Raw genomic sequence first — 25,800 nt, 5'->3', positions numbered from 1 at the left:
AGTTGGGAATAATAAGAATTTAATTTAAGTAGGATTCGATGTTATGATCATCTGAGCGGCCTCCGTAGTCTAGAGGTAACGTTCCCACCTCATGACTCGTGGTACGCGGGTTCAAATACCCCGCGGAGGTCGTCGAATTTTTAAGGGCGGAAAAATTCAGGGAGCAAGTCCTCCGGGAGGGACTTTAAGCCGTGTGTCCCGTGTCGTAGCTTTACGGCACGTAAAAGAACCTCATATCTCCAAAGGAGATCACTGAGCCAAATTCAAGGACGTTTCCCGCCCAACAGTAGTCTCTAAGGCCTCTGATAGATGGGGGAAGCATTATAGACACCGCCAAGTTAGTGGAGGCCGAACTCGCTGGCTCAGCGGGACTGATGGTACGCACCAATATCGGTAGGGTATAGAGACTGGTAGAATATCATAGAGGGAAGCACAATGGACCAATACTGGTCTAAGTGCATGGGGAAACCCACCCTCTCTAATAACTAACTAACTAACTATGATCATCTGCGCAAGCCCAGCACACTACCCCATGTGTTGGCTGCAAATTCACATCACCTCAGTAAGTTACTTTTTCTTCTACCTCTCGTATTAGAGCCTCTGGTCTGTCTCATGTCAGAATCGGTCTGGAACTGTGGATCTTATAGAAAATCGGTAGGACTCACTGGGCGGGTGTTGAACCCTATCGCAAGGCAACACAAACACAGGAGAAACTTGAACAGACATCTATGCCTCGAGTTGGATCGGAACCCACGATTCCAGTGTTTTAGCGGACGAAGACATTTCATACCTTACACCGTGCGGCTACTGTGATTGGCTGGAAGTTTATGGCATGACAGTATCTCTAGGGCTGGATGTCTGTGAAACAGGAAAGTAAGTATCGGGTAATACGGACACGAAAAGAACGTGACACTTTACGGTAGCTCCCCATCACATCATTGAAATACTCGTAGTATGTTAGAGAGCCATAAATAAAAATTTGGCAACTTTACGATCTTTTTAAAGGACGTTATTGATGTCTAGCGGAGAGGAGATAACTATAGACGTGACCTCGATACACTGGTGATTCTAATTAAAACAAGTTCAAAAAAATTGAAGGCGCCGCAGTTTTTCTTTTATGCTAGAATTAGATTTAATGTTTTGCCGCCAAAACTTTTCTTTCAACGCAGAGTCGAAATTGGGTGTTCTCGGGCTGCGAGCGGGCACCTCTCAGTTTCGCAGTTGGAACGAGATGAAGGGGGAAGGGGTACAACCTCTCCGTTCCTCCTTATTGATTCGCTATCGGTGGGTCGCTGTGGCGTGCGGCCTCACAGCTGCAGCCATATGCTCTGCTTTAAGATGTGCCTGCGACTTTTATTTGAAACAGTTTCCCAACTGACATGTAAGAACTATTTAGCAAAATATAAATAATTGTTTCTGGAACCCCGCTTTATGAAAATGTACATTTCGTTCCTATCGAAACTTGTAGTACATACTAATCAGTTGCTATTTCTTTATTTGGAATCTTTAATGTTCGACTCTGAACTTTACCATTTACATTATTGTGCGGTAGGAGTCGGTATAGTGACTGGCTACAGGCTGGACGACCGAGTGGTCGGAGTTCGAGTCCTGGTAAGGGAAAGAATTTTCTTGTCCCCACGTCGTCCAGATCGGTTTTGGAGTCTACCTAGCCTTCCATCCAGTGGGTACTGGGAGTTCTTTCCCCAGGGGCGTGAAGCTGACCTCTCACCTCCAACTAGTACCCAGGTCAAGAAACGTGGATCTATACATCCACTCCCCCATACGCCTTCATGGCGTAGTGCTTAATTAGTTAAGCACAGCGATAACTTTACCATTTTCATAAGATACGAATGCAAACAGTGCAATCTCGTGGCCGTTATGTGTAACTATGCAAACTATATGCAGATGGATTTAGTTACTGAGGTCAAGAGGTCATACTGAGGTCATAGACTACGCCGTCTGCTCTAAATTCTATTCAGGGGACACCGCTGCGGACATGGGGAAAATCTACAGTGTGTAAAGAGATTAAAGAAAAGTATTATCAAATAGAAATGTTGAACTTTGATTCGAGCTGTCATTTTCATATGTTATTGGAAATGGAAATGGCACCTTACTTTGAAGAAGGAACCGAGAGTAACTCAACACTGCTTTCTGTAGGAAGGCGTTTAGTGGTGTCTTTTCGACACTGTGGGGCAATCTGCAAATGTTTGTACAATATTTTAACATAAGAACCTTGCCTTCTAAGCCTTTTACCTCACCACTGGGTGGGGTTATCCATGCCCCCCCTCTTGTTCCTGGTCTCCACTTCGGAGCATAGGGCATTTGTGAACATTTTGTTTCGCTGCAGTTTCTTAATCCTAAGCCAGAAGGTAGGAGCCCTTTAACGGGGGGTCCGCCCGTCGCAAGGCCGCTACCTGCACAAACACAATAAACGCAAACATACATCCATATCTTGACCAGTATTCGAACCCACGTTCCCGGTGTTCAAGTGAGCGAAGACAGTTTATGCCTTAGACCGCTCGCCCACTGTGATCACCATCCATGTTCTTGCTCAGCCACAATAGGCACACTTGAAACTGAATGTTTATGTCGAAATGCCTTTCAGAAAGGTGCTTAAAACCGAAGTCCTAACGCATCCTCGTCACAGATGCGGACGTCGTTGGCTGTTGTGGCTGAACCCAGACTAGGACTGTAGGGCTATTGATACTCCCATCTCGCGGTGGGACAGATGCGCCATCCCGCGAGGTGTTCATATTGATTGCCGTGTAATGTCGCGTCGTTACGATGAAGCCTTCCCACAAAAAAACTGTGTCGTGTTATTCTTCGGGCTCCCTCGTATCATTCCTAGTGCAGGGCAAAATGCTGCTTCATATTATGCTTACGGTCGTGATAGTTTGTTCCTCTCATCTTCCCGTTATATAAAATAACAAATTACAAATAAATACATATTAGCCTACAACTCGATCAGATTGGAAAGCTGTGACCTATCAATCCCATTAACCAACCGGGTGGAAGATAATGTAACGTCAGTTACAAGAAATATATTGTAACGTTTTGGATTGGATATTGGATTTAGTGACCACTTATGCACACGACCCGGAACTACAAGCAATTACAGTGTCACCGCTGATCTCCACAATCGAGAAATCACCACAGCTCTCGCTAAACCTTTTATAGCCTATGTCTTCACAAGCCGTTCCCTGGTAACGGCTTCAACCAGTGGAGATTCTTCAGCTTCCGCACTCACATCGTTGCCTCTGTCTCTCAACTGCACCGACTAAGTCTCCTCTTCACAGACTCCCCTATAACTCTTACTCCACTTCTCCTTATAACCTCTTTCCACGTATCGAGTAGAAAACACCGTTTCCAACAGTACCTCTATTGCTGCATGCGTATCCATTGCAGCGGGAACGTGTTTATTGAGCCGTTGCTTGGGAACGAATGTTGTTTCAGCGCCATTCTCTAGCGACGCTGTTTCTCGAGCTCTGCAGTTTGCTTTGAGCAAATATGCTACAGTGTATGAATGAAGATTGGCAGGGGAAACCGAAGTACTCGGAGAAAACCTGCCACAGCTCCACTTTGTCCACCACAAATCCCACTTGATGAGACCCGGGCTCGAACCCTGGCCGCTGCGGTGGGAAGCCAGCGACTAACCGCTTGAGCTATGGCGCGGCCTCCATGTCCTTTATACTGCCTCTCTTTAAGGGAAGTTGAGTGTCGGCCACCTCGTGGTTCCGTCATATGAAGAACAGGACTCTTTGGTGTTGTCCGGTTGTTCGGGCCCCTATGTGCTGTTGAGTATATAACACTAACACAAATTCTTCACACGACGAAGCCACGAGGAGGTAGACACTCAACTTCCCCTAAAGAGAGGCAGTATAAAGATCACCAACCAAACTGGCTCTAGATTTTAACAACAAATTTTAAACCATACTTGTAAATAGACTAATTATAATAAGTTATAAATGTATTAATAAATTCATGCACATCGCAGTAATTGTATAAGGATAATATTTTATATTTATGACATTGTAATAGTAGTGACTATATGTATTGATAATGACCAGTGACATTGCAATAATAGTTTCTGCATGTATTGATAAAGTCCTTCTGAAGATGGTTGCTCCGACCGAAACTTGTAAAGGATGAAAGATTATAAAACAACATTTATCAGTCACAGTGGACGCCTTTAGCAATCTCTTATACCATTGCTAGTGTGACGGATCAGGATGAACCAAGTCAAATATGTATTCTTTATCCTTCAGGTACTAAGTGTTTTTTGGGGATGAAAACTACAAAAACGATAGTACACAACCCTGCGCATTAGATAGGAACACGGTTTCTCCGAGCTTCTTTGTAACTGTGTTATTTGCGTGTCAGCACATTTTCTTTCCTTTAAGGAAGTGAACTTGCGAGATGTGTGTGCGCCTGCCTGGGCTTCCGATTTTTATGAAACACGATATTGTGACATGGGGGCTGAAAGCCAAAACTGTGGGGCCAGAAGAGACGTTCGTTGTTAGGCAGTAGCTCCTTAGACACATTTCCATCGCAACCGAATCACGTGACCGCCGCGAACGCAACAACAGAGGAACTGTTGGAAGCTGCGTTCTCTGTTGAGAAGCAGCGTTTGGTGCTGTCTTCACTGTGAAGAGAGGGAACAACACACAAGCAAGAGGCAGATTGCAGACGTAGGAAAACAACGGGCCAATGAACAGGACAACAAGCTGCAGAAACAAACTTTCTGAATAAACATATAACTCTAAACGAGTGAGGTGGAACAGGATTTAACGAAAAATTTTAATGGATTTTAAATAATTATTTATGTTATTTTAAGTGGACTGCAACGCGCGATGTTAGCGCACTTCAGAACAGTGTAACAGGTGGACGCATTAAAACACCTGAACATGGCCATCTATGGCCGAAACACGTTGTGTTGAGTGTTAAATGGTGAATAAAACAACTGTTGCATTATTGACGGGCTGTGAATACAAAGACGTTTGGTTAAAGATTTCCTACAGGATGCTGAAATACAGAATTGACACATTTATTTAACCAGTGCTTTCGGTTCTCGCGTTTTGTTTTCAAAGTCATAGAAGAACGCAAGGACCCAAAATTTCCTCAGATTTTACTCCCGATAAGCCTCTCGTCCACTACGGGAAATCTTTTCGCAAGTCTTCAAAAATAGTCCAAAGGCATGTTGAGGTGAGAGACCTGCTTAAGGCAAGTCAGTTTTGTTTCTGTGCACGCCATAGTACGACACTACAACGAATGAGGCTTAACGGACCACATGACCTTAAATTTCAACAGTAACATGTCTACGGCGGCGGTATTCATGGATATCGACAACCCCTTTGGTACAACGTGGAATCATGGCTTCTTATACAAGGTACATAAATCATAAGTGTCGAAAAATTTAATCAAGCTTATTAACTCATTTCTAGCCGAGCGAAAATTCATTTTCTGTCGGAGGCGAAATGCCCACGCATAGAGAAATGCAAGCAAGGGGCCTCGAGGCTCCACCTTGTCCCCATCGTTGTACAATATGTAAATGACCCCCCCCCCAAACACCAAGGTTTTATCTCGCCCTCTTTGCCGATAATACTTGTATGTATACCACAGATCACAAAAAGAGGTATGTTCTCAGAAAGCTGCAGCGCTGTCTCAGTTCAACTGAGACGTGGTGCAAGCGCTGGAACATTAAAATCAGCGAAGATAAGACTCGAGCTGTCTACCTCTCCTCATAAACTTATACCACCCGAGTGTCATCTCACTAAACGGACTGAACACTCGGAACAGCTACACATACTCGTAGTACCAAAGATAAGACAGCACACCAGCTAAATGTAAGTTGCATTACAACCACACTCTGTTCAGTAGTGAACTTCATTTCAGTATAAGTGTCACTCACCTATCGATACCTCTAACAAAGACCGACTATTAATGCGACTTACTGCAGTGACAAGATCACGTCACCCGACGGCGCGCGTTTATCAACGCTAATGACTCATTCTACTGTCGGCAGTTACAGCAGCAATCTGTGAGAAACGTGTCCGCTCTGCGGTGTTTGCCAGGTTTCCTCTATCATTGAACGCTCTGTAGTTAAACCTCTTAAGTGGTAAAAAAAGAAGTAAATGAAAGTAAAGCTATCCCTGTACCAGGCTGTGAAGGCCCATAGGGTTGTGAGACGTTGAGGGTCCCACACTATCTAGACAATCGGCTCAAAGATGGCGGTAAGGTTGTCAGCCTTATGCGCCGGCCGCTCTTTACTCCCCAGGAAAATTATTTAATTAATTCCTGGTACTCATTTCTGTTAGAGGCTGAGTGAACCCCAGGGCCATAGTGCGGCTGGAAGGATTAGGTCAACTGAAAAAATCCACTGACCTCATCGAGACTTGAACCCGCGACCTCCCGGCTTGTAGCGTTGCCCCTCAACCAATACGCTATCGCGTGCTAAATAAACACAATTACACAATTCGAACCCCGTCTTTAGTCACTGATACACGTGACAATATTCTGTTGGTTTTTTTTAGGTTTTGTAACATATATTCCTTCTTACTCAGCAGTAAATTTAAATTACTGGTACATATATAGGTTTCAGTACTTTCGAAATTATAAGTTTTATGCCTTTATACTGTGTACTTTTGAAATCTGTAGTTTGCTTCAGCCAAAATATTTTGAGTTCCATTGCATCACACAGGTGGTAATGGTACGCCCTGCATGTATCTTGTATCTTTATTTTCATTTCCATAGATCCTTACTGGCTACCAAAGTCATCGGACTAATGAAACTTTTAGAGATGAGGTTTTGTTGCTTATGCTCGTACATGATAACGTCAGTTAAATTTTCTTTGTGGGCAAATGTTGTAAAATTGGAAAACCTCAGTAAATAACATTCCATACCCGTTTAAAGTTAGGTGCGTGCGGTTCAACCCCCCCCTTCCCTACTTAATTTGTTTCCAGCCTTGTATTTTAAAGTTTATTTTAAGACTTTGCCGGTATCTTAGACGGTATAATGTCGAATGGTAGGATGATTGGTGGATAATGAATTGGATTTGAGAACACATCCGGCCTAGTGGGATTGTGGAAAACAGAAAACCCTGGTATGATAACCAGTCGAGAGGCCGAAAGTCGAGCGGATCACCTTCCCAATATAACTCGGAATTATTGAGTTTTTAGACTTCGCCCATCGTCCGGTATTCTAAAGAGAGGGGGAAGACACCTGAGTTTTCTAACGGACCCAACAGAGTAGGAGTCTCCCTCTCACCTGAGGGCGAAAACAGACCAAATTTCCGAAACTCTACTGTTTTAGAATAAGTGTAGAGCGTTACTGCTACACCAGCCTGCTTGGTCAGTGTTGTGTTCATCTGATACAGGTTCTCATTGAGGATAGGCGGAAACTTCAACGTATTTGTAATAGAATGAAGGTTCTCAAGTCGAAGCGCCATTTCAGTCCAGACAATAGCTACATTAATAATTATATTTCACACGAATTATGCACTAGCGATTATAACCAAATATAGATTTGAGGCTTTCACGGCGGTGACTATGAAGAAAGCAGTCTTCTGGGATTTGGCACCGTGTATATGTGGTGTTAACCGACGTTTCGGAGGAACGTATCGCCTCCATCTTCAGGGTAGAAGAAAAAGTATAAGAAATCTGCAAGCGACAAGACCGTGAGAACGGTAAAAGCAGGTCGCTTGCAGATTTCTTATACTTTTTCTTCTACCCTGAAGATGGAGGCGATACGTTCCTCCGAAACGTCGGTTAACACCACATATACACGGTGCCAAATCCCAGAAGACTGCTTTCTTCATAACCAAATATAATTTCACATACCCATGATTAACAGACTATCCGAACACTGGCTCATTCTAGCTGTTTGTCTGTTGCAGACTTGAGGATTGTTGATTTCAATGGCAATGCTGAGTGGTGGTGGAGTAACGGAGGTGTTTGCAGCTGCCATCTTACTGCTTGTGTTCCTCTACCGTGTGAGCAATGTATTCCGCTACTATTTTAAGTTTACATTGTTCACCGTTTGGTGCCTTACCGCTGCTACGATATTCATCCCCCTTATGCTGTGGCGACCAAGAAGCTACAAGAATGCCTAGTGAGTTCTCGTTTGTAGATTTTGACGAGTGCTGTATGCAGAATGGCGCAAGTCATTATCCATGGGGTTAAAACTGAGGTCATCATAGTATGATTGTGCCTACTTACTTACTTATGGAGTTGAGCCCTTCTTGAGGAGAAGCCAAATCTGCAGCTACTCAAGGAGGAGTACTCGAGCAAACTGTTTTACAAAGCAGAGGGTCGTCAGTTTTTGCGAAGGCGCCCTTTGTGACAGAATTAAGATCGTTTAATGTTTTGAGCAGTGGCTGTAGCGGGAAACGGCCATTAAATTTTGTTTCTATATGCATCAATAAACTAGCCAAACAATGCACTCCAATGGGTAGTGATTTTTGTGCCATATTCTCAGCGGTCTTATAAGCGACCTTACACAATGATCCCTCAAGGTTACATTCATTCTCTTTACGTATATATGACCACATGACCAAATGACCACAAAAGGTGGCGCAAGTAGTAATGCTTCTGACTAGTATTTAGGAGGTCCCTGAGTCGAATTACTGCCGGGACTGCCGACTAGCCTTACTGATGGTTTTCCCCAGTTCTTCCAAGCAAATTCTAGGAGAATACCACAAATTCGGTTGACTGCTTCCTTCCACGTCCTACACTGTCACTATCACCCGGTTATTCAACGCTGTAGTTCGAGTTACTGGCAGCGTTGTTAAATAAAAATAATCTTAAGATTATGCTATTACATGGGCCATGGTCACTTCCTTTCTTGGCAATTCTCACATTGTATTTCGTGTTATGTACCTTATGTGAAGCAGCAATATAAATATTTATACATTGTTATGACTTTCACAGTCCATTGGGATTTTTAAATGCATGTTGTAAAATCCTTCTATTTTTGATGAAAAAAAAATTGGGATTTAATAGATTCAGCAATCAAATTTTTAAATTATTGCAGTTGAAGGTTTTGGGATGGCCTACTTATTTCTAGTTTGGCATAACTTTTCAATCCTTGATATCATACAGCTTAACACATTCACATACTAATGTATCGTTTAGCACTAGAAGTAGACATCCAGTACTTGCATCATTTTCGGTAAAGCTGTTCATAAAAGGTCTGTTTTATATTGCATTGTATTAATATCTGTTATATGTTGCAGCCTTCCAGCTTGGGGTGCACGGCAGTTGTCCAAATTCCTGGGCATTAAATTTGAGATTACAGGACATGAAAATATTGTCCAGGATTCAGGATGTGTAGTCCTTATGAATCACCAGAGTGCTTTGGATGTACTTGGTGAGTTTGTGGTTCATTCCTTACTTGTCTGTGATAGTTATATGGCCATTTCATATAACATTGAGCTGTGAGTAAAATCTCTGAAGAGGTGTATTGTTCTTAATGAGCCTTGTTCCCAAAAGTCTGAGCAATTAGTCTGCTGCTAACCCTTCAGATTTGCACACATGCATGCGCACACAGAATAAATAAAATATTAAAGGAATTTTTAATAGTCAGACCATGTCTTCTTTTTATATAGATATTGTTTTTCTGTAATAAAACCCTGACTAAAGCACCAGCCTCACCTAGCCCATTGGAAATGAAACGTATCTAGCATATATAAAACCATATATACAACTTCTGTTGCAAAATAACTAAAAATAATAAGGTTACATGTTTTGTGAATTTTAATTGACTGTCAGCAGACCTGTTATCTTAAATATGCAAAGGAAACTTAATAGGTGCCCATTCTCCAAACACAGTGTACACACACGCGCGCACACGGACACGCACGCCTTTAAATTTATCTAACATACTAAAACACTAACTAAAGTTGTACTGTTAACTAACCTAATGAAAACTAAACTCGCAAAATGTAAGTAAGATTTGAGGTTTTCACGGCGGTGACTATGAAGAAAGCAGTCTTCTGAGATGTGGTGCCATGTAGATATTGTGTCAACCGACGTTTCAGAGGAACGTATCGCCTCCATATTTAGGGCAGAAGAAAAAAGGAGAACATCCTCAAGCGAAGCCTATTTGCACCTACTCACGCTGGTTCTTCGCTTGCGGATTTTCTTCTTTTTTCTTCTACCCCGAAGATGGAGGCGATATGTTCCTCCGAAACGTCGGTTAACACAATATCTACACAGCGCCACATCTCAGAAGACTGCTTTCTTCTAGCTGAATGTAAGTTTTGCTCACGTCAATTTTTCAAATTCCGGGATGTACAGCCATTTTGCATTCTCAGGTGTATTCAAATTGGAATTTCAGTTGGTCTTGGAACATTCTTGCACTGCTTCTTAACATGAGTGGTAATTATTCGTTCGCTTCAGCTCCTTGGTTACCATAGATACGCTGGTCATTCTTCTCCCTACCATCAGTACATACTGCACGGAATGGTTACCCAAAACACGTCATCAGCAAAATATTATCTGTCATTGAAATCTTTTCATACACTTGATTTAGAGTTTAATCACATGCATACAGTGATCACAAAACTGAACTGCCATTTTTCCATAAATTTTGCTAGTTTTTACTCTGCAAAATCAGACCATAGGTTTTTGTCCTTCTTTGGTGCATTATGTTAATTGAGTAGATATTACCAACATGTTGCCATATTGTTACAATTCAAAATACGATGAATACCAGCTAGCTGAAAATGAGGGAAGTTCATGTTTATATCTGTTGTTTTTTCAGTGCTGCCAATTTCATGTTCCAGAAAAATTAAATAACATTCTTTTTTTTAATTCTTGAGTACCAGGGATTAAATAAATAATTTTCCTGGGGAGTAAAGCGTGGCCGACGGGTAAGGCTGACAACCTTACCGCCATCTTTGAGCCGATTATGTGGGAACCTCAACGTCTCACAACCCTATGGGCCTTCATGGCCTGTTACAGGGATAGCTTTACTTTTTTAATGTGTATAGTGAGACTTTGTACGAAGAATGAATGTTGACCAACTGGAAAATTTGGTGTGTGTTTTAGAATTATTTACTTTGTAGAATAATTTGGTTATATGGGTGTTGTATCAACTTTCTTTTGATATACATCTCTGTGTACAGTTTTGGCTGAGATATGGCCTGTAATGGAGCGGTGTACAGTTATCTCCAAGAAGGAAGTTTTCTATCTGTGGCCATTTGGATTGGGTTGCTGGCTCTGGGGGACCATCTTCATTGACAGATTGAATGTGGAGCGGGCACAGAGCACTATCAACAACACAGGAGATATCATACGTAAAAATAAGGTACAGTTCTGCTAATTATTGTATTGTCATGTGTTAAGCAACTAGACACAAAGTTTGAACTGGTGAACAGATTTAGTGGAGTCTTATAAACCGTAAATAAAATTAACTGTGGCTCCCAATGTGGCCCATGCTCATTGGCTCCTAGCTGTGTGTGGCCACCACTGGCTAGTACTGACAGCTTGCAGACTCACAATCTCGACTGTGACCAATGACTGCATTCAAAGTCAAAGTTATTTTATGACTGATGGTCAGTTAGCCTGTCTATCTTGGTGTGAAGCACCCGTCTGGGGGTCATAACCACATTTTTGTTACTGTCTGACAGTTGAAAGTTTGCTGATATGGAGCGCCCTCACGGGCAAGAGAACGGATCTGTCATTTACAATTGCTGCTGGCCCTCTCAAGCACAGTCATATTTATCGCCTTTGAAATTTATCGGTCATGTTCTTCATGACTTTTAATACAATTTTTGTGATGGTCATTATTCTGTCTTCTTCTGTCCCGGCCCCATTGAGAGCATCATGATTTACAGAAATGTCATTGCGACTACTTTGGACATGTCTTTCAGAGATGATTGCTTTGTTAGGAGTCTGAACTGACTGACTTGGTACTTGTTGGTTGTGCTTCAAGGTGGTGGGGACTCATTTCTCCTACAGTGGCAAGATAGGCCTGTGAAACTGGACGGCTGAGGCTGCTGCTCTTACTTATGTTGCTATGTAGCAGCGCCCTGAAGGATTATCTTGGGGTGGTATGGCTAGAAGATAACATCATTCCCATTGTAGACTCGGGTGCTCTCTGCAACTTCTTTCTTGAATCTCTTCCTTGGCATGCCTGGAGCCTTGGTAGTTGGTGGGGTGGAGTTTCCTCATTGTTCACCAACTTGCAGTGGCCTAATTTCGGTATCGATGCTGTGTTGCTCTTTTACGGGCATTCCTTGTGCAGGTGACCACCCCCACATCACATGCAATGGGGAGTTTGCTTGCAATTAGCCCAGACATGGTTTTTTTTGACAGTTGTAACACTGCATGAGACCAGTCTGGGCTTTGTACGCCTCTGCCCTGACTGCATTGTGTCAAAGGCTCGTCAGTTTGAATATCTCATGGGACTTCGACACGCTAGGTAAGGATATTAGGAACAGGGAGTTTTTACTGTGGTTATTCCTTCTGCATGTAATTGACGGGTGGTAGACAAGGTTCACCAACCTATCTGAGGTGTTCTTTGCAGGAGTTGAGACTGGGAGATACCATATCACAGATTTTATAGGCTCATGGGATTTGGGATAGGTGAAGTATGGGAGGTTACTCTTCTCTGAGTGAGAGCTTATGGGTGAAGAATCCGCCATTTCCAGATACAGCAAAATAACTATTACAACTCTAAACACGTAGTGTTAAAATTCTGCTGTAATCTGCTGTGCCCAAAGTGAGTGCTTAAGTTGTCTTGTCAGATTTCCAGTTGACTGAGAATAAAACTGAATTTCGTGAACAGTTTTCTTTTAATATTTGCATGATGCAATTTAGTTAAGTCACAAATTGAATCACATGAAAAAATAAAATACTTTAGTCTCTTAGAATGAAAGGTTTACTGGCCCTTTGTGGGGCGGGGGCAGTTACTGTAAGACTGGCTGTACCAGTAGACAGTGCAGTGTGCAGATACACACTTGCCATGCTGTCACAGTGGTCACCACTGTCTCCTCGTACATTTCTACGTTCGTCTGCGTTGCATTATCACATATCCCGCTGTTGGGATTTGTTTCACGTTTCAGAAAAATGTCAGAAGTATAAGAAGAATGTCTTTATTATGTAGTTATCATAAATAGACTTGATCCAAATACCAACATACTGAATGTGAATATTGAATCAAGAGTTTAATAATTCAATCTCCCCTTTGTTGGAATATGTGTTACCATTTTACAGTAAAGTTTCAAGAAATTTATTTGAATTCAGTACTGTTACTTTAAATTACTTGATATGAAAGAGATAATCATAAATAAGTTTTAATGCAGTGTTTAAAATATTTACTTTACTCGTACTTTGGAACAGTGTCTCTACTTGTAATGAACTGTATTGGATGAGTTCAAACAGTATTACAGGTGATCAACACAACCTTCACAGTAACTGCTAACTTTCTTCCCTCCTCTTTTTGTCACACATTTTATAATACATTCTTCCGGATATTCCTATCGTCTTGAAAGGACAGGAACTCAGACTTCATATTCTTCTCCCACTGGTTTTGTCTTCAACATTCTTGTGGTTCAGCAGCCCCTTAACAGTGTGATGCCGTATGACCGACTGTTGAAGGCTCGTTGAATAATTTAGACATCTGATCCAACAGATAAATTGAAGATTTCCCAATACTATAATCAGTGATAACTTATAGCTTGATTACTGTTTCACTGTGCCAACTAACTGGGACAGTTTCATTTGAGTTGCTAGTGGCGAGGAGTGTGACATATCTTTTGTCATGCCACATCAGTGATGTAATTTCCCTGCTGCACTGATAATTTCATGTGAGTTTCCCTTCCAGTTTGCACACAGTGTGCCAAGAATATGTGTGTTACAATCAAGGAGTTTATTGATGATGTGTAATAGTTGTTGGTAAATGTCCTTCCACATCCAAGTAGGGTTTCAGTACCACGTTTGTAGGGACAGATGCTCAAGCACCTGCCTTCTTGCCATTGTATATGCTCAAATTCCATGTGAAACCCCTGTCAGTGCAAAGTTTGTACACCTTAATGCCATATTTTTGTGCTATTAAAGGAATGTACTTTTTCATCAGTAATCGTCCCAAGAAAAGACATGGTTGTCTCATCAATACAAGAAGGCTTCCAGAGCTGACAGTTCCTTGATATTTTGATATATGCATATGAATTAGTGCTTCAATCTTTTACAACACGTTACTTGATGGACATTATTAAAAAAGTGCCACATTTGAAACAGACGAACTGATTCCTATTTAGAGAATTTGGAAACAATTTGTATTTATACAAGATGCTTTTGCTCTAGTAATTTGCTGCAGTAAGGAATTGTACCAAGCCAATTCATGCAAGGAGTCCTACAAATTTTCCATCCTGTCTTTGTAGTTGGTTGACATGAATATAGTCGAGAATGTGGTGTGATGTCTGACCCATGTAGCCTCATCTGAGCGGCATGGATGTTCATTTGATCTGTCATTCTGTTTATTATACTATCATTAGTAACAGCAGAAGAAAAATTGTGTGGTGTTTCATCAGCTAATGATGCAGCTACTCCTGAATCATTACAGGCAACTCCTGTGAAAAGAGAGCTGGGACCGGTTACCTTTATGCATAGTTCATCCATCCTTCCATCCATCCATCCAAGGGACTACTGTGGCTCTTGTACTTCATTGTTGACATCTTAATAGTGGATGAGCTTCACTGTGTGATGGAACTTATATACTAGGTTTTCTGCATCCTCTTAGAATGTCCTGTGATATCCCTGTGACAATTTCTGCCTTATCTTTTGTCTTCTGGAGGCCCATCAATCCAACACTGCTACCTTTTTAATGTTGTATGCATCTTTACTTTGCGAATCATAAATGGAGGTGCTTCTATATTTTTCCATTAAAAGGCCATGAAGTGAATACATGCATAGTGTCTGATGATAGCAGTTTTTTACCATAAAATAATTTTGTTATGAATTGTAATTTATTTGATGCATCTGGCATCTATGTTTTTTGGTTCTTAAATTGTATGTGATCTGGATGATTTCATGGCATTAGGTAATGGAGGAATGATGTCATCATCACTAGACCAATCTGGATCATAAGAACCACATTGCAGATATGTGGGCTCTTTCACAGTTCACTTCCATAGTCACTTTCCAATGACCTAGACATTACAAATCAGTACAGAGAGTTTAAAGTATCATGTGGATAATAATGGATGCCAATGTTACTTAGTTTATTATGATACCAGAAATTTTCGACAAATACTGCAATAATGTAAAATCTGTGTTGATGGTTTTACTAATAACTAACAATTTGATAAATGGTGAGATATGCCATCTTAAGACTACACATATTGCTTGGATGCTTGTCAGCACATTAGGATAAACATAATGTGTTCACTGTATTGAATGCCCTGACACTGTGCTGCGTAATCATTTCTGTGGTGATTTTTCTAGATTGGGCATCCAGGAAGCAGAGGTACTAGAGAAGTGTCCAACTTTTCCATCCATGTATACATTTAAAACAGTTCCGCCATAACTAAAGGCATATTTGTTTTGAAATGTATTGGTATTTTGGTTACTTATTCATTTTCAGGCTCGTCTGTGTTTATACCCTGAGGGAACTCGTAATAGCAGTTCAGCACTCTTGCCCTTCAAGAAGGGAGCTTTCCATGTCGCTATCGCATCACAGGCCCCAATTCAACCCATAGTAGTATCAAGATATTATTTTCTTGATGACACAAAGAGGCTGTTTAACCCAGGTATGTTTACAAATGAACTGTACTCATATGTTGCTTAGGATTCAGAATTTTATTTTTTTCCCCATCATATATGAACACTGGGATTTTAAGCATACTATTGTAACATGTTTTTTCTCTGAACACGCTGTTCAGATTGTTAACTGGTTTATTTAACAACCTACAAGTTGTAACTACAAATAATTATAACACCGTTACAGGTTTACACAATTTACAACCCTTCACAATAACCAATTCACTCTATCCTCAGTAGTCTACACGTATTCACAGTATGGGAGCTATATAAGTGTCACTGTGTTACACACTCCCAATTACTTCTCAGTTATCACAAACTATCCCTGAATATCACACGCCCGGTTCTTCTTTCCGCGACTGCTGCTATACTCCAACTGTGTTGCTCCGGCTCACACACTAACTCTTGCTTACTGCTCAGCCAGCTTTTATTCCGTTTGCTGTTGCCTGTGTCAACAGTGGCGTTGCGTGCCATGTCACAGTAGGAAGTGGTGCCACGTCACAGTGCGGGGGGGGGAGCACTGAATCACCTGCTACGTCACTGTGGCCAGAGCTGCCACGCCACCGCTAGGAAGGGAGGGGGTGTCCTCCATTGCGCAACATGTCACACTATAGCCACATACAGAAAGAGCTATATTTGAATCCAGGGTGAAGTTATGGGTTGCAGACCTCTCCACAGTCACTCTCTGCCTGTGTGGGATGAAAAAAATATTTATTTCTGGTGAAATTTAGTCGAATAAGGAAGCTATTGCAATAAATAGATAATATATAGTGAACTTCATCAAGAAAATGCAAATTATTTTCGTTGTTTTTTTTATTGTTACCTCCACTCATCTCTCCATAATGCAAGAATGAAATGCTAGATTTAAGGGAAAATAATATACAGAATGGCCATAATTTCTTAACCACATACTGTCACATGTTAGGGGTTGTTGTGATGAATAATAGTCGGTTCTGGATTAGATGATTGGATTTATTGACACTTCAGTTATGATTGTAACCAATTATAAGAGCTAACATATTGAACTCCTTCTTAACGACACATGTCTGACTAATCTCTCACTAATTTGGAACTGATCTCTAGTACTGGATTTCATGAATGCACTGCCTTTTATAACTGTCACGCTGCCAGTCACCATGTCTAGCATTTCCTCTGTGCTTTTGCGTTGTCATGGGAATGACTTCGTTAGTGACTTGCTACCTGGCAACAACTGGTTCACAGCTAATTGCTGTAATGGAAACTTGTCTTTGTGTAATTTGTTGCTGTGAAAAAATGATTACTGAGCCATTGTCTAGCAATGGATGTCTGCTCCGGCTTCACCATTCCGGCTTTCAGCCATTGTAAAGTATTATTATTATTATTATTATTATTATTATTATTATTATTAGAAGGGGTGGGTTTCCCCATGCACTTAGATCAGTTCATTGTAAAGTATAGCGGATATCAGTTAACATTTGCTATGTCTGAAAGAACAAACAGTCTAATGGAAAATTACAGTGCAGCCGATGGTGATGCTATTGAATGAAGATGGCTTAGAAATGCAAAGTGGTTTTACCGCAGCAGAAATCTGTGTGTGGTGTGCTTGGTGTTGTTATCCATGATCGAAGTTCAGAGATATTACTGTCTGCAATATATAGGGCAAGTACTTTGTGAAGTGTTCTTTAAGTACTGGTCTTAATAGTTTAAGAAGATGGTAGTGTCTTATACAAGAAGGGCTCAGCTACTCTTGACCCTTTCATAGATGCTAACATGGTTGTTAGACTTCTTTTGGACTTCACCCCATCATTTGGTATGTAAAAGACAAAAGACCATGACGTTTCAGAGACTGGATTGAGACTAGCTCTTTCTAACGGGCCCAACTGAGTAGGTTTATCCTTCCCTATCCACCTGAAGATGGAGACAGATCCAGTCTCTGAAACGTTGTGGTCTTTTGTCTTTTACATACCAGACGATGGGTGAAGTCCAAAATAAGCCAAAAGAAGTACAGTATACACCATCGTCAGAATCCTTTCAAGTCTATATGGTTGTTAGAGTCTGTAAGGCTTTTCAGTGCAGTCTGAAGAAATCCATCATGTTAGCATGTTCAGATTTCATGGATAACATGCAGAAAAACCTCCACCATTGTCAAAAACTGAAGCAGTATGGATCTGCATGATGAGCCATGTTGGAAAGAATTTGCTGTGGACTTTTCAGACAGACTGTCTAAGTGACTGCTTATGTCCTCTCCTAATATGTGTATTACAGGCTTGTATGAACTGCTCCATTTGATTCATATAAACACCCACAGGAGCCAATGGATTTTTCACTTCAGCATTAAGATGACGTTAAGGTTCCTGAAAAGTCGGCAATAAAGCTTGCATCATCTAGTGCTACTAAATTTGAATTTATTTTGAAATATGATTGATTAAAATTCTTCATTTAATCTAATGTGTGTGAGCAGCAGTTGTGTTCTTTTGCAGAATTTCTTACCTAAGGCACATATTTTACCATATATAAGTGGTTTACACATATACCAGATGATATTAAATTTATAATAGTAACAAGTCATTATCTTTTATTAATAGGGTACAGTATTATCAACATTCTGCCACCAATACCAACAGCTGGATTAACAAAATTTGATCTTGAAATGCTGATGGAGAAAACACGATGCGTGATGTCAGAAGCTTATGTCAAGACATCAGATCACGTACTGGCTCATTCATCAACACCAATAATTAATGGCAAGAAGTGCAACTGATAGCAGTGCAGTAGGTTTGTCTCAAGCAGACCCCTCCAGTCACAAAAACAAATACAAACTGCAATGCAGTGAAACATAGCACCATCACATGACTCACAGAAGTAATATTTTTATAGTTCTATTGTTGAATGAGAGTAAATTGGACACATATTTTTGACTGGATAGAAGACCTATAGTAGGTTGTGGGTATCTGGGCAAATCATTCCAGTAGGGACATTTATAAAAAAGGGACTTGTGAGGTTCATTGTTCTCAACTGCAACAGTGTGTGAAAACATTACTTTAGAATAGATATAGTTCTGAAGGCCCATGTATAAGAGTAAACAAATTTTATTCCATTTAACATATCGGAATATTTGGAGTAACAAATTTAGGATATATAAAAAAAAATTGCTTGTAATCAGAAATGATTAATGATGGTTTATATACTGGTTTTGTAATAGCTCACTGTATTTTGGAGAAGAAGGGGGAACTTTGGCCATTAATATATCATGACTTTGAAATCATTTTATTTCCATTGAGCAGCTGCATCTCTGAGGAAAATTCGTTGAGATTGCATACCTGTATTCAAAACGATTCCACAATTCTCTGATTTTATAGCTGCCCTCCTTCCCAGAAGCCCATGAATAAATATGCCTTGATGAATCACAGTGCTGTATAGAAACGATGAACCTCTTTTTGCAGGTGCTGCTTATTTATACAAGGTTATTCATAGGTTAAAAAGGAATTTGGTAAAACTATTGATAGTTTTACAGGGTTTCCTTGTTGTATTGTAATTGTTATTATGAACCAAAGTGTAAAATATAAAATAAAAATCAGTTCTGCCGTCAAATTCAGTGAGAGAAGTGTGCAAGGTGCAACTAATGGTTTTTCAAATATCCCCTGTTCTCTTCTTACGAAGGTGATGTAATCTTCAATACCATCATATGTATTGTTTTATTTTAGAACAGTGATTTGAAGGGGCAGCCACCAGTTTTTAGTATGTAATGCAAAAATATATGCGATGAAGTTTTCATGGCAGTGACTGTTCAGATGGTGGTCCTCTAGGCCAGAGTTTCTCAAACACTGGGCTGCAGCCCAGTACCGGGCCCTGGAATCAATTATACTGGGCATTTGTCTTATGAAAAAAGAATTTACCTGGCCACAGTCTCACAGGGGTTGAGAACCACTGCTCTAGGCTGTGACAGTGTGTAGTCTTGTAGGTGGCTACCAGTGTTTTGAAGAACATGCGGCCTTCACCATCAGAATTAAATACCTACAACCCTAAAGATTTTGAAACTTCAATATCTGTCTTATCAATCTACAGGAGTAGTGTTGAAATCCAGACGATCATAATATATTGCAGAAATGTCAGAGAAATCAGTAATTTTGTTCCTATCTTGGAATTTTTTTCTGAGTATGATGCAAGTAGTGTAACACATGTATCCTCAAAGCTACATTTTTTTTTCACTTATGAATGTGTTCCACTGCTATGAAATGTTTAACATCAGATTTAACTATGGCAAATTTATTTGTATATGGATGCAGCCAGTACAGATTTTTTGCTTGAGAACTACTGCTGATAGTCGTTTTATGATCTAACTCGGTGGAATGCACCTAAACAATATAGAAATTTATAACTACAATGTACAGTTGCTGCCAAATAAAATAATTCTGGACATTACTTCTGATAGTGTTGAAGCATCACTGAATTGCATTTAGGGAAAGGAGTTTGAGAAATTTACATTCATAACATTAATAATGCATCTTAATGCTGAGTAACATGTAGCTTTTGGTTTTCTGATGGATTTGTGGAATCCATTAGTAAGCCAAAATTGTCTATTCTTCTATTCAGACTTGTTTGTAGTCATATAAACTTTTTTTGGCCTTCATATCAGTGCATGCTGTAATGTATAATATATTAAATTACTGCAAGTGTTTATGTTAAACATTTGTAGTAATTGTTTCAAACACTAAAAAAGCCAGAAGACTTTCTTTGCTGCTTATTTAAACTTTGGTTTATTGGAAGAAAGATATATTATGTTCTGAAATTATGTGAGATTAGAGGTTCTTACAGCAGGGGATATGATGTCTTCTGTGACGTGATGCCACATAAATCATATGAATATTTCAAAGAACGTGCTGCCCCCATCTTCCAGGGAAGAGATGGAGGAGGCAGGTTGCTCTGATATGTTGGTTCAAACTACATGACATGACATGACATCACAGAAGGACTGTATTCTTCTGAAAATTTGTTTATATCTTATTGTGATATACCGTTATAATTAATTTTTATATTAGCCCTTTGCTGTGTCTGATGTAGAATATATTACAAATCATGGTTTATAAAAATACTCAAATTAACTACTCTGTGAGCTTTGGATTTAAATGGCATAACAAGGAGTTAGAGTAGAACTGTAATTATGAAAATATGTCTGTGAGGAACTACAGTGTCACAGGATGGAACCTTGTTTGATACTGATATTTCAGCCATGGTCACATTCAGCTTCTATTGTATAGCAGTTAATTTTTCTTGTTACTCATGGGTAGAGAGTTCTTAAAAAAATTATACACAGCAGGTCATAATATAATGTCATCAGTAAATCTTTTTGACCTCTTTATCTTCAAATAAGGACTAGATTGTTAAGAATGAATCCACTTACAAATATATAAATTTTTTGATCAGCTATCTTTAGATGCACAGTTTCATATTCATGTGCATTACTTTGACTCTCTTCATGTGTTTTATTACTTTCTTTATTGATATTTTTGGCAAATATGTGCCACTCTTCACAAATAAATATGACAGCAATGCTAATGTATCATACAAGCACTTGCTTTGTTGAAGTGTTTGTGAGTTGCATGGAGTGAAATGGTTTCTCATTGGTCCAACTGTACCAGAACAAGTTTTAGATTGAAAGGTGCACTTATTTATCAGCTTTTACAATCAAGGGCTTAGTTTCAAGCCATATGGTAATTTTCCCAGCATTGGCTTGAAACAGAAAGGCACCTGGAATCACTGATAATTGGTCAGTGGTGGCATCTAAGCTTACCATTGATTCCATATTTTCTTACAAAGTAATCGTCAGGAAACAAAAGTGAGTAATCAGTGAGGAATGTTTAGTCTGTGATCAATAGCTGATGTGAACATGAAATATAATATCAGATCATTTGAAAATATGGCATATATGATGAACAGTCCTAGAAAATCTATATATAAACAAAGACATAAATAAACCTTCAAGAACAAAAAGGTGAAAGATGAATGCGTATGACTAATATTTATTTCACTGAGGTAGTGAAATGTTTTTTTACCCTTCAGATCTTTCACAAGTGGGTCTTGATCTTCTAGGTGCAGGTCCTTGTTCCTTGTATTTAAATATTTTTATCCTACAAGATGTTTCTGTTCTGTCAGTATTATAGTACTGTACAACTGATAGCACTTCCATTTCAAAATTGTTTTATTATTACTTAGTGTATTTTGGAAGTTAATGAATAAAAACTACATACAATTTATGTTATATATAATGAATAATTTTGAAAAAAAGAAGTACTATACCACCATACTACTGTTGTAACCAAGTGTCAATAACTGATATGTGCTGCCCCAGGCATGTTCTGGATTTGTTGTTAGGTAAAAACCGTTCTTAGACACTGTGTAATAATTGTGGCAATTTATCCAGTTCTCTGTACATACATGGATATTAAAACATAGCATAATTAAAGAAGGAATGACTCCACAGAAAATTATTCCGAATCTGAAGATGCTTCACATCCTAAACCTCATAATTCTCATAGAAGGATCACTTTCATTGTAAATAAAATAATGAGACTGTTTCACTCCATGTTGGATTGTGTATCTGTCTGTCTTTGGTGTGTCTTAGCATGATATAATGGCATTGAATTATTTCCTGATTTGAGAGAGTTTTTTTTATGTTGTTGATGCATGAATTGGAATGTACTGCAAAGCATGTCACCCAAATGGGTCTGCAATTTTTCTCGGAGTCTTAAAATAATTGCAGGTTAACTGTAATTATTTGAAGCTTCCCAAATCAGTGCATAGGATTTGATAGAATGAACAGTGTATATCTCTCTTGATTTCCCTCCATCCATAATCAAGTCTCAAATGTGAAAACATTCAATTGTAATTAAAATCATTAACTATACATCTCTTTACCTGCAATATTAAGCAACATTTTGCTGCCTGAGATCATGTCAAGAGGGCACATAAATGCAAATGTATATGATCTTATACTAAACAGACACATATAAATTGACAAGTATCTGTGCATCCTGAAACTCAATCCATTTGTAAAATGTAAAAATGAGATAACTTCTAAATTGATATTTTGGTAATTTATTTTATAAGGTTTAGAACTTTATTCGGTTGCATTGTTTCATCTGTTCTCACATGTTCTGAAAATAGTGTGCTAACACAGGCAAAGAATTAGCAATAGTACATACACAGGAACATCGTTACATCATTGTCATTATGCTGCTGCCACATGAACCAGACGTTTTCTTGAATTTGCAATTATTCAACTGTACTGAAAGAAAAGAGTGCACAATCTATAATATATTTTATAATTTTAAGTTGATAAGATCGAGCTTTAAGCATGTCTTTAATGTGATTAATGTGTTCCTTAGAAACACAGTCATAAGTGAAAAAATAGTTTACCTTAAGAATATATGAAACCCTAAATAGTGATAGCTTGACAAGGTTAGAGTTTTGTGTGGCTTTATTGGGGTTAGTAAGATACTGTAGCTCTTTATAAAGAACAGTGCTCACATCATCATCATCACTGGCACAACAGCCCTTTGTGAGCCCTGGCCTTCCTCAGGATTGCTCGCCATTCTTCTCTCTTCGATGCTACATTTCTCCACCTCCAGTTCTTTATATCCAAAATTCTTGTGTCCTGCCACACACATTCTTCCCATCTTAACCCTGGTCTTCCCACTCTCCTATTTCCTTCTGGTTTAGTAGTAAGCATTTTCTTGATGGTTCTATTCTCGCTGGCACGTATTATGTGTCCAGCCCATTCAAGCCTTTTGACCTTTATGAATCCAATAATGTCTGGTTCATTAAATAGTTTGTATAGCTCATGGTTATACCTCTTCCTCCATATTCCATTTTCTTCCACTGGTCCAAAGATATATCTCATGATCCTCCTTTCCAATATACTTAACAGTCTTTCATCCAATCTTGACAGTGAGCAGGTCTCAGAGGCATAAGATAGCACTGATCTTATAAGTACTTTAAACAGTGCTCACACTCAAACTGCTTAGGTACGCGCAAGAGGAAGTGCACTGATATGTGAGAGGGTAGGCAAAAACTGCTAATATCATAAAAACAATCATTACAGAGAACTAGATGCAAGAAATATTTAGTAAGTAGTGTAGAATTATCACTCACCAGTCAGTTCTCTGCACTGGTGCTAGTCACACTGAGCACTATGATCAGTCTTTAAAGAGAAGTTTGTATGGAAGCAAAGAACTTGGTTGTTTACTGAGAGAGACATATCCACCATGTTGTCACATAGTCCCTATCACAATGCAAGTAACATCATTAAAAGAAGCTGCCCTCTCTTCATAGAAGATTTCCTATATTAATGAGCTCTTTGTAAAGGCACTAAACAAGGAATGTCCATAGGTCATTCATATTAGGTCTAAAGCTGGAAGACAAAATCAGTTACCTTCTCAGAATTACAAGTTGAAGTATGTCAAACAAAAAACATGTTACTAGAACACTTTTGGTTGGAGCACTGGGTTAAAGTATTCTGTTAAAATATATACAGAAGGACACTGTAATATTAAGAGGATTTTGTAATAGTGAGGCTGTGATGCTACAACTTATGTGTTACCATTGATCAAATAAGAAGAAATTGCAGGTGATTATATTTGTTGGAAGTACAGTTAATTAAAGGAACTGATTTTTTTTTTCTGTAGTCACTCTCAAACTCCAATGTTAACTCTTAAGTGCACAAAAGTATGTTTTTGCTAGTCGCCAAGAAAAGCGTCAAGAGAGATGAGCATTATAATATTAATGCAGTATTTCACTTTGCTGTATTTAGGATCCATTTCAAAGAACTAATGGAGTGATATGTTGCTTTAAAGTGATGTAGTTTAAATCAAACAGTTTAGTGATATATTATTTAATTTGTAAAAACTAATCAAATATATTTTATAAAACTGTTTGATCTCCATTCATGTTTGGTATAGTGTGTTCACTTTTATCTGCTTTTTAACCTCCCACATTGTAATCTTTTCCCATCAGAGTTACTGATTTCCTTGATATGGCTGTTTGAATATTTTAACTGTAGCTTCTCACTCAAATGATCAATATCAGCATTTTGGAACTGTTCTAAAAATAGACCAGAAAGAATATCTGCATTTAATTTATGACTGCAATTATATTATTTCCAGTACAAATGATATTTTTAGGTTTGAAAGTGATCAGATTGTATAATGGATGGAGACACCAAAAATTAGACTAGCTCACAGATGAAAACTTTCTTACTGGAATGCCAAACTGAAATGTGGTGGTCATGTCATCTGTTATTTCTATCGTGAAAAAGATATTATAGTTCCACTCGTGGAACTCAGCCCTTCCTGAGGAGCAGTCAATTGCATAGCTACTCAAGAACTTCCCAGGATTTTATAGAACCCTAAGGTTCATTACCATGTTCACAGGAGCCCTCCACTGTCCCTATCTTTAGCCAGATTGATCCAGTCCATACCCCCCATTCTGTTTCTCTAAGATCCAATTTAATATTGTCCACCCATTTATGTCTTGGTCTTCCTAGAGGTCTCTTTCCATCTGACTTTCCCACCAATGTCCTATGTGCATTCCACTTCTTCCCTATTCGTGCTACATGCTCTGCTCATCTCATTCTCCTTGACCTGATCATTCTAATTATACTTGGAGCAGAGTACAAGTTACGAAGTTCCCCATTATGCAGTTTCCTCCAACCTCGTGTCACTTCATCTCTCTTCGGTCCAAATATTCTCCTCAGCACCGTTCTCAAACACCCTCAGTCTATGTTCCTCCCTTAATGTCAGAGACCAAGTTTCACACCCATACAGAACCACAGGCAATTATAGTTTTGTATCTTCTGATTTTTATGTTTTTACACAGTAGATGAGAAGACAAAAGGCTCTGGACTGAATGAATTACCCGAATTCAGTCTCCTCTTAATTTCCTTGTGAATCAAATTTTGATTTGTTACTGTTGTTCCCAAATATCTGAACTGTATCAGATTTTCGAAGCATCTGTTACCTCTATTTATGGTACGATCTTGCCCTGCATTCTGTTAATGAGACAGCAA

General features: G+C 39.3%; 1 protein-coding gene across 1 annotated transcript in view; it reads left to right on the top strand.

Annotated features, from left to right (window-relative positions):
* LOC111864741 (1-acyl-sn-glycerol-3-phosphate acyltransferase beta) overlaps window positions 1-22,390 on the top strand; it is a 66,519-nt gene extending 44,129 nt beyond the window's left edge. Inside the window, exons 2-6 of the mRNA XM_023852233.2 lie at window positions 7,892-8,106; window positions 9,230-9,363; window positions 11,123-11,304; window positions 15,583-15,748; window positions 18,323-22,390. Of these exons, the coding sequence (XP_023708001.1) occupies window positions 7,913-8,106; window positions 9,230-9,363; window positions 11,123-11,304; window positions 15,583-15,748; window positions 18,323-18,498 (852 nt within the window). The 5' untranslated portion in view covers window positions 7,892-7,912 and the 3' untranslated portion in view covers window positions 18,499-22,390. The remainder of the gene's footprint in view (window positions 1-7,891; window positions 8,107-9,229; window positions 9,364-11,122; window positions 11,305-15,582; window positions 15,749-18,322) is intronic.
* The last annotated feature ends 3,410 nt before the right edge of the window (window positions 22,391-25,800 follow it).

Source organism: Cryptotermes secundus, unplaced genomic scaffold (genome assembly GCF_002891405.2).
Source record: "Cryptotermes secundus unplaced genomic scaffold, Csec_1.0 scaffold780, whole genome shotgun sequence".
NCBI classification, from domain to species: domain Eukaryota; kingdom Metazoa; phylum Arthropoda; class Insecta; order Blattodea; family Kalotermitidae; genus Cryptotermes; species Cryptotermes secundus.
Note: the sequence above shows the minus strand (reverse complement) of the source record. Positions and strands in the feature narration are given on the sequence as shown.